The 14,219-nt window shown below is 44.2% G+C and overlaps 1 protein-coding gene across 2 annotated transcripts in view; it reads left to right on the plus strand.

Moving 5' to 3' along the window:
• Positions 1-14,219, plus strand: part of PLPP3 (phospholipid phosphatase 3) — a 95,450-nt gene that overhangs the window by 64,655 nt on the left and 16,576 nt on the right. For both annotated transcript variants that reach the window (XM_019501236.1, XM_019501237.1), the window contains 2 exons: positions 2,477-2,757; positions 3,646-3,703. In XM_019501236.1, coding sequence (XP_019356781.1) covers positions 2,477-2,757; positions 3,646-3,703 — 339 coding nt within the window. The remainder of the gene's footprint in view (positions 1-2,476; positions 2,758-3,645; positions 3,704-14,219) is intronic.

The raw sequence follows: 14,219 nt of genomic DNA on the forward strand, positions 1-14,219 counted from the left end.
GCCCCTAGACAACCATCGGTCAAGGCCACAGGGAACTTCACATTCATTTTGTTTGCATAGTGAGCCGGTGGCTTTTAAACTCTTGATAGCAGTTCAATGGCCCTGATATATTTGTCTAAGAAACACGGCGCTATAAGCTCTTGTTATGCTTATTATTTACCTTCCTTTTGATTAAGCCTGCTTAGCTATAATTTCAACTGCTTTAGGTCAACCGTTGTTTTTGCAAGCCTCGGTACCCGAGAGTTCAAACAATGATACAATTTCATCCCCTCTTAGTCTAATTGCAATACTTTTCCAGTTTATTAGTTTCCAAATGTTGTGCCAAGCTTTTTAAAAAGGTAAGAAGGGGAGAGCTCTCTCCTCCGTGCATTTGGCAGGCTGCCACGCTGTGAAAAATATTGCCGGCTGTTTCAGAAGGGGATTAACATGAAGGCATTCTTCCTGACAGTTAAATTTACATATCACAATGCTGCTGACTAGAAAGGAAGGGGGAGGAAGGGAGAAAAAAAACCCACCTCACTTTATTACTCAGGTATAAAAACATTTCAAGTAATGAATAAAATCCTAAAGTTGTAAATCTGGGCCTCAAAAACTAGGTGCATAACGTGACGGAGAACAATTTAAGCCTTTGCCTCTTTTGGAGAGGTGAGACATTTGGACTTCATTTCACAGCCTGATTTTCATTAAAGTGCCTTTTAGGAGTTAGGATTACAAGAAGCCAGGCCCTCTGGTTCATAACTGTGATTTATGGCAACATTGTCAAATCTGCAACACTCCCCCTTCAAGTGGCACAAGAAAGACATAATTTGCTGCTTAATAACTACAAGGACCGCTGCCGTTTCCAGAAATAGCATGTGTTTATAAAAAGCATAGTTTGATTGAAATTGGGTCTGGTCACTGCAAATTTTAGGCGAGATTCTGAAAACTTTGACAATCTGGCCCTTTCCATTTTTTTTTAAGATATGAAAATATATTTAAAAAAAGTTGAAGGGCTTCACGGTTTCTTTTATGAGCTACTCCAGTTCAGTAGCAGCATTCCAGGAATTATTGGCCTTGAATTGTGGAAGGGATAGAGAGAAATGGGAAATTTAGGTAAAAGAAGATTAGAGGAAGATCAGGCTGTACAACAGCCCCCTACTTGGCCATATCTACATATGTGCCCCGCTGCACAGTTGTTCCTGTTTCCGACCCAACTGCTCAGGAGCTCATTGCGACTGCGCAATAGTGGCGATGTCACAGTGTGCGCGCCCCCCCCCGATGCTGCATCTTGTGTAGGAGTGTCCCTTAATATGGTGGGAATCCTATTGCTTAAGAGAACCAAAATCAGTAAAGCAAAATACTATAAATGTTACAAAGTGTGCCGTAGGGAAGAATCGGGAGTAGGTTACAGGTCAGAACAACGTCCCGGGGGTCTCTACCATCCGCGATCCTGTGCACATCATACAAAGTCTCCAGTGGAGCTCAGGGGACCTGGCTTGACCAAGCTGCATATCATTCATGTGTAAAGGAAACCAAGCGGTTGGAAACTTCTTAAAAGAGCTGCGCTGCTGCACTGGTGTGTTATTTCCCTTGCTGTTATGCATAGCAGCTTTCTTTCCACTGCAGCCACATAGGAGCAAGGCATGTTTTCAGTGTGGTCATTCTGGGTGCGCACACATGCACACGCAAGGTGAATGGGGCGCTTGGCTATTTTTGACTCCATCGTGGTTTGGTATTAGCAAGAGCAGTGCTGTTCACAGGTCTCGCTCCTGCTCAGCTTGCAGACTTGGCCCCTTCTCAGGCAATGTCCTCCATCTGGAATTACTTGCTATTTGTTTGGGCCACAGCCGTGGTGCTTATACTACTGTGTTGTCCAATCACTGGCATAGTGGTGCCAAATGTTTTCAGATCTGTTATGACTGCTTCACCTCACACATTTAAATAGGGTAGGTAGAGTCTAGGAAAGAGGTTAGACCAGTTTCTTTGTATCCCTGACCACGTCCCTGTTTACCTGCAGGCTAAAGGAGGAGAAAAAAGAACGAGGTTATAATAACATGTCATTTTGCAGCGCTCTTGGCTGTAAACAAATGCACTAAAGCATCTTTTTACTTATTCTGAGATAGACTCCCATCTCTGAGATATCACGGCGTCTAATAGCTTTCAGATGGGCAAATTATTCTTGGAATTCTGTCAATATTTATATTACTTGAGCCTGCTTTGAAGGAGGGAATTATGCATAAATATGTATCGTTCGGTAACATGCCCGCCTGGCATATGAAACCAAATTTTCTCACTTGAAGTGTTAATATGCGTTTGGCTTTGAGCCTACAAGTAATTAATGGAGCTCTGAAAAAAATGAGTTCAGGATCTTCCAGTTTCTGTCTTGAGAAATGCTCATCTATCCTACCATCTGATCGTCTTGTGTGGTTGCACAATTGCGTCACAGGGCCTGTTAATGGAAATTACCTTTTTTTTTTTTCTCTTCCCCTTCCCTCAGATCATCACAGGAGAGTGTTACCGGATCCGCTATTTGAAGGAGAAATCAAGATCCTTCATCACAAACCCGTATGTGGCAGCTCTGTACAAACAAGTGGGATGTTTTGCCTTTGGCTGTGCCATCAGCCAGTCCTTCACAGACATTGCCAAAGTGTCCGTTGGACGGTTGCGACCTCATTTCCTGGAAGTTTGCGATCCAGTTTATTCAGAAAGTGACTGCACTAAAGGTTACATTCAAAACTACACCTGCAGAGGAAATGAGAGCAAAGTCCAGGAAGCCAGGTGAGGCCTGTTCTCTTGCCGAATAAAGGAGGGGGGGGATGTCCGTCTTCCAAAATGGGGTTCCTCAATGTATTTCTCGTGGATTTGCTGCCAGCAATGGGTCATTCGAAAACCCCCGCGTTTGGGAAGACCATAACTTGACTGGCCCTGGACAGGCAGCTCCCGACGGAGTTACAGAACTCAGCTGAATGATACTTCTTCTTTCTATTTACTCCTACTCTGCTGTTTCATGACCTGTTGCTCAATGTGGGAATTTACCATAAAGGCCAAATTAAATTGTAAGTGGTTTGCTTTGTGCACCAGGCAAATTAGTACTTTTTGTGTGTGGAGAGCATTTCATGGCTCTGGAAAGTAAATAGGGATAAGATGTCTTTTTCAAAGTCTTCAGTAAGTTCACTGGATATTTTAGTTAGATTTTTGCTGGCACGTATTACACAACTTGCACTTAATGCAAGTGGATAAGTGTTTACCTTTGTTTCTTTAAAGTTTCCTGGGCATGTGGGACCAGACGGTATATTATCAGTCTATCTTGCCTATAACATAGTTCATAATTGAGTTGCCTCAGGAAAGGGCTTGGAAATGGATTGCAGTTCACACAACCTGCCCAGCTACTCACTTATTCTATTAAGTGGTTATTTGGGCAGGGTTACGATGCAGCTAAAAATATATGCCCCGACTGAATTGGAGGGAAGCTGCAACCCCACAAATGCATCTCCGTCAGCCATAGCCTGGGTAGTCTGCGCAGGAAAATGAGGGTGTTCCCGGCATCGGTTCCTTTCCACGGGGTCGGAATAGGCAGGTCACCATCCTGCCCCTTCATCAGTAGTATACAAGTTCAAGCTAATATTTCAATGGCTGGATTACTCATCCACATTCTTTGCCTTACAGGAAATCCTTTTTCTCTGGCCATGCCTCCTTCTCACTCTATACCATGCTTTATTTGGTGGTAAGTATCTCTCAGTTTTCTGTTTGAACTGCATATGGGGGGAAAACTCACCTGTACTTGCAGCAATCTGCCCTATATATATATCTATATATATATAGCTGTATATATAGATTTATAGATATATATATATAGATATAGATATATATAGATATATATGACTCTTATTGCTGCAGAGGATTTCAGGGGCTGAATACATAAAACCTGTCAGTCAAAGGCAGGAGGAAAGAATCCAAATTACTCTCACTTTTTAACACTGGTTTGGTTACTCCTGAACTTTCTTTCTAGCTTCGCAGACCTTGGCCATGCAGATTGCTGGGGCATTGCTTCCTGCCTCACCCCAAACTCCCACCAAAGTCCATGGGCATTTGGGCTCAGTCGAACAAGGCACCTGTGTAGCTTATGGACAGCAGACAAAGGTCACATTAGGAAGCCTGATCTCTGCACTTGATGAATAGGTATAAATGGCTGCTTCAGTAGGCAAAAGTCAGTTCTCTGTATCACATTTGGGCCCAAATCTGTAAGCGGAGCAGGTGAACTAGCCTGCACACTCAGTCTGATCCAAAACTGCGGGCCGGTCGTGTTTTTCTTTGTCCATGAAAAATGGCTCTACCCTTCCTGTGTTCAGCCGTTGAATAGAGCAGTGTGCCAAGGTGCTTCCTGCCTTTAGCTGCTGGAGGCATGCTTGATAGAGCTCATGAAAAGACCTAGCACAGGTCAATTATGGGTGGAACTACAGTAAGCTTTTTTGGAAGGGGGATTTGGTTAGTGATTTGTGTAAAAAATAATTAGGAAAATGGTTTTGGATACTTTCAAAGATTTGTGGTCCCCATATCTCCTGTAACGTTAGATTGGAAGCCAGAAAACTGGCCCTGCACTTACAAAAACATTAAACATGAACTTTTTAAAATCTGTGACTAGTACTTCCACCCCACTCCTTTAACTTGCCCTCTGAAAAGATAAATTACTGCTGCTCCCTCCTGGTTTTTAATCCCTGGAATTTTTTTGCATTCCCCCCTGGGCTGGAAGCAGTTTCTGTAATTTAATTACTGTGCCTTTCAGACTGTTTGGGGGGCTGCATTAAATTATTTCCTCTTTTTCTTTTCCTTTTTTCTTTGCTCAAAACATTTCGAATTTATTCCGAAAACATTTACGCCATTTCCTCTCAGCAGCGTTAAAATACTGCAGTCTGAGTAGCAGCGATATGTGAAGTAAAAGAAATGGGGCATTTCCCCGCCTCTCAAAAAAGATTATGTTTAATGCATTAACAGAAAAGAGAGAGAGAGAGTGTGTGTGTGTGTGTGTGTGTGTGTGTGTGTGTGAGAGAGAGAGAGAGAGAGAAATACAGGATTATATCAACAGTCCCGTACCATGTGTTTCTGAATGAATGTTTTGTTTTATGCACCAACCAAAATCACTACTTCCATGAAAAGGTAATTCCCCCCCCAACCCCAGTAGACCTCCTCCTCCCCCCAAACAGTGATCTATATTTATATACCCTGAAGTGCAGCAGCTTTAATTAAGGGAACAAAGTTAAAGGTTCTTATGTAGTGGCGGGGGCGGGGGGTGCCGTGGGCAGGAGGGGAGTCATTCCTAGTGCCAAAACCAATGCAGTGATGTTTCACAGAAATTTAAGCCCCTAATGGTTGATTTGCAAAACTTTCCAAATTGCGCTTGGAAGCCATTGCTTGCAGTGGGTTTAAAAAAAAAACAAACCCGAAGGGTCTGCAGTCAGTCACTTAAGTCATCTCTGCCTTCGGAGTGGCTTGCATGCTTTGTTTCAGGAAACTGTGAGCACTGGCGGCCCCATTTAAACAGGCGGCTGTTTCTGCCGGAGCATTCAGCAAAATCGGTGTCCTTCTGTGTTCTGTCCCATCACTCCAAGTGTTGGTTTCCACCCCCCTTTTAATAGGCCTCTTCCAGTCCTGATACTATAGAAGAGTAACAGGCACCCTTAAATAGGTCAAAACCTGTTCTGCTGCTTTCCCTTGACTAAAACACATGGGGACAAATTCTGAAATGCTTCCTCAAGAGAAAACCGTCCTGTGGACAGATTCCTGGGATGAGCTAGATGACATCCAGATCAGTGGGAGAAGAGGGGGCTCAGCACTTCTCGGGACCTTTGCCTCACTGACTTCAGTGGCAGTTGACTAAAGGCTTCGGGCTGTTTTGCAGAACGTACTGTGCAGATTGCATTCCTTCTAGCAATCCTTGCCAGCACACATGACTGGTAGGGGAAGCACGTGCTCCCCCCCACCCCGAGATTGGCCCCCAACTTGGTACTGCTCAGGATGCGGGGCAGGTTTTTTGCTGCATGGGCTAGGGGTATGTTGGGGATGGGGGAGGGGGCACTAAGCCACGGCATAGAAGTATAGAAGCGCATATGTGGCTTTTGGCCCACCCCCAGGCCCGCCCACAAATTATGCCCCGCCCCAGACTCAGGAGGCACCAGTCACTCCTGCCTACCACATTTTTTTTCCTGCAAAGCCAGTAGTTACACAGCAAGCTAGAAATGAGGTGGCATGCTGCAGTTCAGTGGAAACTTGGGCCCGTGGTATAGGCTGACAGGCCTTGCAGAGGCAGGTCTGGAAACAGCATCTCGCATGTAACACTCCCACAGGACTCTGGAGAAAGTGATAGATTTCCTGCTAGTTTTCATTAATAGGCACTAGTGTCTGCCATATATTTTTTCTTGTAGCTGCACTATTAGCTCACCTGGTTTTTGGCCACTACTCATGACTGAGTGGCTTGCTGTGAAGTTAGACAATGGATTTGTATAGGCTGGTTTGGATAAGCGTTATCTGGGTTGGACTAGATGACCTTTCAAGGTCTCTTCCAGCCCTACTTCGGTATGATTCTGTGAGTGTCACAAACAGCTGGATAGCCCTAGCCATTGGCTTGATTGACCCTTGTAGAGCCCTAGCCATTGGCTCGATTGACCCTTGTGGAGTTGTGGTCTGGCTTGATTGACCCTTGTAGAGCCCTAGCCATTGGCTCGATTGACCCTTGTGGAGTTGTGGTCTGGCTTGATTGACCCTTGTAGAGCCCTCGCCATTGGTTCAGTTGACCCTTGTGGAGTTGTGGATTGGCTCAATTAACCCTTGTGGAGTTGTGGATTGGCTCGATTGACCCTTGTAGAGCCCTAGCCATTGGCTCAATTGACCCTTGTGGAGTTGTGGATTGGCTCAATTGACCCTTGTAGAGCCCTAACCATTGGTTCAATTGACTCTTGTGGAGTTGTGGATTGGCTCAATTGACCCTTGTGGAGTTGTGGATTGGCTCGATTGACCCTTGTAGAGCCCTAGCCATTGGCTCGATTGACCCTTGTGGAGCCCTAACGATTGGCTCAATTGACCCTTGTGGAGTTGTGGATTGGCTCGATTGACCCTTGTAGAGCCCTAGCCATTGGCTCAATTGACCCTTATAGAGCCATAGCCATTGGCTCGATTAACGCTCCTTCTGGACACCCTTGCGGAGGATGCAGCGTACTCATGTGGCTCGACTGGCAAATTTAGTGGGATGGAGGACTCTCCTGACTGTAGGCTGTTACCTGACAGCAGGGATGTATCAGAGACCAGGTGAAATTGTGGCCTTGGCACACCACTGCAGACAAGTTTTGGTCTCTCTTCACCAGCCATGCCTGTCCTCATATGGAAGCACTTCAGCTATCAGCACTCTGCAACGTCTGTCTCTCTCCCCCAGCCCACAAGAGACTGAAAACAAAACATTTTGGCAGCTGGCTATTGGCTCTTGGCCAATACAGAATATATCCCCCAACACCGTGCTCTGAAAGGCAACAGCAGCCTTGCCTTGTTTGGAGCAGAACAAGCCAATGTGCGACAACAGGCTGGTTCCATTTATCCCTGTGAATGGAAGATGATTGTCCCAGAATTCCCAGAGGTTTTTAAGGCTGAGAAAAGTTGCCGTCTGACCATCTGTTCAATAGATGTGCCATCAGGAGTTGGGGCAAAATTACGCTAATGGAACTGATGTAAATTGAAGAAGAAAAAAAGGAAGCTTGAGATGGGGCAGTAGTAGGTGGCATGTATTTGACATGAAGAAGCCAGTGCTTCTCTTGTCGAGCCAGGCCTTCCTCTCTGCCTTCCCATCTTCCTGCCTCTCAGTGCAGGGATCTTCTCCTCTGTAGTTTTTGCCATCTGTGGCTTAATGCAGATCTATCAACCCAGCAGATGAAAAATCTGCTGTAATCGAAAAGCTGATAACAGTGGAAAAACATATTATATTATAAAGATCTTAATCTACAAGGGGAAAAAAACCTCTCTGTCACCCAGTTGATTGGGTGACTGGAGCTACAAAGCAGTATTTTCCCAACTTTATCCTGGTTGCCTCTTTTAATTTGTCCTGGGTTTAATTAGTTCATTGGGCCTCATCAAGGAATCATCTTCACATACACACAGTATTTGTTCTTTGAGTCTTAAAAAGCTTTTTAGTAAATGTTTGGTTTGCTAAACTCAGAACACTGCTGAGTGCTGCTAATGAGATGAAGGACTTCGTAGAAAATTGGAATCAGACAAAATGAGGGTTGGAAAGGACCTCAGGAGGTCACATCTAGTCCAACCCCCTGCTCAAAACAGGACCAGCCCCAACTAGATCATCCCAGCCAAGGCTTTATCAAGCCAGGTCTTAAAAACCTCCAAGGATGGAGATTTCACCACCTCTCCGGGTAACCTGTTCCAGTGTTTTACTACCCTCCTAGTGAGAAAGTTTTTCCTAATACCTAACCTAAACTTCCCTTGCTGCAACTTGAGACCATTGCTCCTTGTTCTGTCGTCTGCCATCACTGAGCACAGTCCAGCTCCATCCTTTTTGTTACCACCTTTCAGGGGCTGGCAGGAGCCCAGGGAACAAGGAAGTTGCTGCATTTTAAGGGAAGTTTAGGTTAGCTAATGGGAAGACTTTTCTCACTAGGAGGGTAGTAAAGCACTGGAGCAGGTTATCCATAGAGGTGGTGGACTCTCCATCCTTGGAGGTTTTTAAGACCCAGCTAGACAAAGCCTGGGCTGGGATGATGTAGTTGGGGCTGGTCCTGCTTGGAGCAGGGGGTTGGACTAGATGTCATCCTGAGGTCCCCTCCAACCCTCATTTTCTGTGATTCTGCGATCTGCAGGTTGGGGGTGGTCAATAGTCACAGGGCCCTTTTTTTAAAAGATGCCCTTGGACCAACTTATAGGGGCAGAGTGGACAACACAAAATTTTGTCTACTGGTGATTAGTAAACATGGTATGTAGTCAGATCTTACATTCAGCAAGTTTCTCATTTAAGATCATTCTCAGGCTTGCTTTTTAATTCTGCTTTCTGTTTTAAACTCACATATTGGCAAAATCCTCAAAAATATATTCTCTGTACATTTCCCTTTTAGTAAGTCTTGGCCATTTGTTGGCTTTGTATCTGGCCAAGAGAACCTAAATGGAGGCTTTAGGGGTGTATTTGCTAGCTGTGTTGGATTTTAAACTTCATTGCAGAGCAAGAAGAAAGATTTGTTACCTCCCTGCCTGCCATCTGACACCTCCGGGGAAGAAATCCTACCTGATCTACACATCAAATTGCTACTCAGCACAGCTCACAAAAACACTCTCATGAACCCAAAGGGACAGCCTTCCATCTTCAGCTCCCTCTGTGCAAAAATGAAGTTTATTTCCTACCTATGGGGACTTTTTACCATCTTGTACCATCTATACTTTCCCCAGAGCCTGACAAAGGGACTTTGATCCCGAAAGCTTGCAGAAAAGGACAGTTTTCTTACAATTTCCCAGTTGGTCTACTAAAAGGTATCATTATGAAATCAAGAGTTCTGGTTTTTTGTATGTCTTAAATGGAGGCTTCAAACTCATGAAAAAACATGTGCCCTGTAGAGAAATCATACAAAAGAGAGTCTTATCAGTTCTGGAAAATATTCGCATTTTGTTACACTTAAAATGGAAAATGTTTGATGAATCAGTGCTCTCAAAAGATGCTTGGTTGACAGCCCTGGTTGTCATTAATCCCCAGAAAAATCCATTGTAGTGCTGGCAATGTGAGGCTGCCATCAGTGTGCTTCAACTCGATGTGTTAGGTGCTCATTTGGGTGTGAGAAGAAAGCTACAGTCCTTGGCCTTCCTGGTCATGTTGTCAACTAATGTTTTATGCTGAAGATGTTTATCCAACTGGAATGATAACGTATCAGAGTTGGCCCGTGTTATCAGTATTTGTCCCATTAACAAAGTGTGAATAAATATTAAGTAGTGGAGGGTTGGGTATTTTTGTTACATTCCACATCCTGGGAAGCATGTACTTTTAAGTAGAAAGACACACTTCAGTGAAAGGTCTTGGATTAATTCTGAAACACAGTTTCATAGCTAACATTTTAGGAGTTGTCTTCCCACCATAAATAAGCAATTAACATCACTGCTTTGTGTAACAGTTTACAAAGGGAAATTACTCTCCAGCAATCTGCTTCTCCTTGGCTAAGTGGCATTATAATGCTTATTTATACTAAGAGGAAGTATGCCAATGTTTTGTGCGTGCGGCTCTGTGGCTTTCCCCCTGCTCCCTCCTATCCCCACCTTCCCACAACTTTTCAGTCTGGAAATGGTCAAGGAGATTTATGTGTACAAGTGTATAAGGGTGTGTGTACACTAAAAAGAAAGATATGTTTTTCGCTTGAATTAGCTGACATGAGGTATAATTTCAGTAACTTTTTACATGGGTTAGCACAGGAAGTTAAAAAATATAGAAGGTTTAATTAGGTATAACTTGGGCCTGTATGTAGACTTGTGTGAAAATTGCAGAGTGCTGCTTCTTTGCGACAGGGATGTAGGTTGTAGCCGGGTTGGTCATCGGCAAACAAGGTTCTTTGAGTGAATCTGATCTCTCTTATTAGACCAACTTAAAGTTGGGGGAAAAATTTAGCAAGCTTTCGGGCTTAAAAACCCTTTGTCAGGGTGAGGATGTCTCCACAGTTGGTGTGTGCTCTTCCTGGATGGAATCACCTAGCTAAGATTTTACCCTATTTTGCCCCGCTGAAGACTTAAAGTGTAAGGGCAAAACCTTGAAGAAGAGATAGGGTTGTTATTAGGGTTGAACTATAAGAATAAAGGCATCGGGGGCTTTTTCAGCGCAAGTGGAAGATATAACTAAGAACACTGATGAGCCAGACTGCAGGAGCGAGTAAGGTGGGATTAGGTGAGGATCCAAGGAATGGCCATGAAATGCAGAGTTATGCGAGCCCAAGTATTCGTGCCCTTAGTGATAGACAAAACACTTCATTGCAGCGGGTGCTGCTTTAACCTGAAATAGTATCTTTGGAGTGACTGCGCAGATGTCCTAATGGCCCTGTCTCTGGGCTGAAAGGAAAATATTTACTCCTGTGTTCAGTGATGGGGAACATCTTGAACGCTACTGTAGGCATTAGCTGGGAGTAAAGGCTTTGGAGAGGATGTGTTGATGCCCTAACTCTCTGTCTTGGGGCTGAAAGGAGAATTATATTCTTCAAGCCCTGCCCAAAACTCAGTTTTCCCTTGTTACTTGAGAGTAAAGAAGGCAGAGACCGTTTTCTATCACTGAGCATAATTAAGGAGAAACAACAGTGATTACTAGCCTTGAATTCAGCGACGTGGGGTGACAGGATCTTCCTTCCTCACTACTAACGAAGCTCTTTTGTGTTTCCCTGACCTGCATTCCCTCATGTGAACTGGGCAGTCATTACTGAGTTTGGCTGTTATTCTAATCAGCTCTGATTAGTTTTGTCCCACAGCGGGACTGATTGCAATCTCTTTAGCATTGTTCTTCACTTGTGGCTGCCGGGGGAGAGCTAGGTCATGGAATATTGTCCCTATTCCAGGAGTGGCGTGAGTTGAGCCGTGTGTTAGCATTGGCAATCCCAGGGTACCATGCACAGTAATTTAAGCAGAAAAAGCACTGGGTTCACGTTCAAGTTAGCTAATAACATTGGGATTCAGTGGGATCATGTCCGGTGTGTTAGCCCCTAGCTAACTGGTATTAGTGATGAGGCTTCAAATTAAAAGGACAGAAAAGGCAAGCATTTTCTGCTTGCTTTGCTGCTTGGAGATCTTTCTTCCTCTCCTATGCCTGCCCACAGCCTGACTGCACTGGCAGGACAGAAGTTCGTAAACCTATTTAACTTAAATCAGTTAATTCTGATACTACATCCATCCAGGTTTGTTTTAAATGGTTTTGGCCATAATGAAAGCAGTGTATGTGCACTAAACTTCTGGTGTGTTACAGATTTGAACCGGTTTCCAATCACTTATATTTGTGATTTCTGTCCCTAGCCTTAGCTTACAGTCTTGCTAACTTCACCCAGGCAGGCTGCTAGCCATACACCAGGAATTTGGCTTAGTTTTGTTCAGATAAGTGCTCCTAAATTTGTCCCATTTTTCAGAAGGGTTTGATGGAAGGTAGATTTAGGTCAGGTCAAAACTATTCCCATCATGGAAATAAGATATGGCCCTTTCTGCAAGTTTCCCAGATTTGGCTGGATGCAGCCATGTGGGACAGATGGGATGGCACTGGGAGCGCCTTCTGACCACCACCCTGAACAGAAACCCCCCACCCCTGGCACAAAAGAAACCACTCATTCCCTTCTCCTGACCTGTAGACTGACAAGTGAACATGTCCTGTCCTCCCATGCTGTTCGAGTAGGGTCACATACTGACCACGGTCTGCTCCTACAGACATCAGTGGAAGTTCCCTGGCTGGAGAAAAACAATGTATTGCCCTTAAAGCCATCCAGTTTGCAGTAACTGCTCTGCTGCCAGCACTTCTGAAAGTGGAGAGGATCTTAAAATAGCTACACTGGCATACTGTCCTTTCCCCCAGTACCCCCTTGCCCACTGCACGCTTGTCCTTCCCATTCCTTTTAACCATGAGATATCATTTTCTTTTGCTGCTAACTCTGGTCTGCTCTGGGAGTAATGCATTTTTACATTACTGTTATCCTCACCCAGTCTCCTCCTCTGAACTCCCACGGCCTAGTGACACCTCTACTTTTAGCAGACGTCACTACCTACTACTGCCTTAATTTTCAGAGAAACAGGGGGGTGGTTTCCTGCTTCCCAGTTCCAGCATTACATTTGCTCTGTCAGGAAATTCTGATCCTAATCCTTTCAGTTTTCATTCTGCTTTCTGATCTCCTTTTACTGCCTAGTGTTAGCATCAATGCCCAGGCAACAGGAGCCAAGATAGCTAAATGCCCCCTAATAGATGAATGGAATAGCTGATCTGCAGTACTTCTAGGGTCCACACTACTATAGTATCTGACTGAGCACCCTAGGGAAAACAGGGTTTTTCTGAATGAAGAATGGAGAAGCTAAGTGACCCACCCAGGAAACTTGAGGTGAAAAGGGAACTGAACCACCCTTCCCTTGGCCTACGCAAGTGCCCTAACTCCTGGATAGACAAAGCTCTTTGGGTAAATCTGATATCTTGTATTAGACCAACTCAAATAGCAGAAAAAATTCTTCTTTGCAAGCTTTCCAATACAAATACCCTTCATCTGGCTGAGGAAGCATCTGCAGTTGGTATGTGTGCTCTTACTGGAGGGAATGAATAGTAAAGAAGCCAGAGGCTTCACTATACACTACGCTACACTACAAACTACACACTAACTCCTGGATCATCTTTTTGTCTGTTTTTGGTTAATATTTTTTCCTGTTTATTCTGAAATGCACATGTGTCCGTGCAAACCAGGACATGTACTAACTAACCTAGGCAGGCAGTGCCATTGCCCAGATGTTGTATCTGGGAGCTTCTTTGCAAAGTAGATCTCTATGCGCGCAGCTGGAAAATACACTTCTAAAAACATGGGCCCTAGCGTACACACAGACTGCCGTACTGGCTTTTTATCAGTTTTTATCTTTTATTTATGTACTTGCTTTCTCTCCTTTGATTAACCTACTCAGTCAAAGTCTCGGGGCTGCTTTGAGGCCCCAAGAGAATACAGAAGTCATTCAAAACTGTACCCAGAAGGGAATATGTGCATGATTGTTGCATATCAGACATTTGAAACCTTTCTCTTAAGGGTTTAAAATGAACATGCAAGAGATTGCAAACATGAAACTAGCTTATCAAGCCACCTAGTAGAGCTAAGAACAAATGTGCATCGAGTACAAAACTACTTTAGGACCCTGCATGTCCTTCAAACAAGCAGGGTGACAGTACCAGTGTATTTTACATCTCTCAGCTAATAATAAAACATTATTTATTGCACTGCTCCAGCTCCCCAAATGTAGATATTTAAAGGGACATGGCATTTGCATGACAACATTGAGAATGTGCATTCAGGCAGATCAGATCTCCTTGAATCTTGTTCAGTAGGCACTTAATGCAATAAGTTTTCATTGATGAATTACTTGAGTAAAATACTGGGGGTATCTGATTTCTAGAATTTCATAGTGAATGTCTGGTGAAAAAAAACCTTGAGGCCAGTCCACTGTCAGTGGCTGCATCTACATGAGCGGTAGACTGCACAAATATTACTGCGCAGTCATTTAGTATTTGT

The sequence above is a fragment of the Gavialis gangeticus genome, unplaced genomic scaffold (genome assembly GCF_001723915.1).
Source record: "Gavialis gangeticus isolate Ggan-Ray unplaced genomic scaffold, GavGan_comp1, whole genome shotgun sequence".
NCBI classification, from domain to species: domain Eukaryota; kingdom Metazoa; phylum Chordata; order Crocodylia; family Gavialidae; genus Gavialis; species Gavialis gangeticus.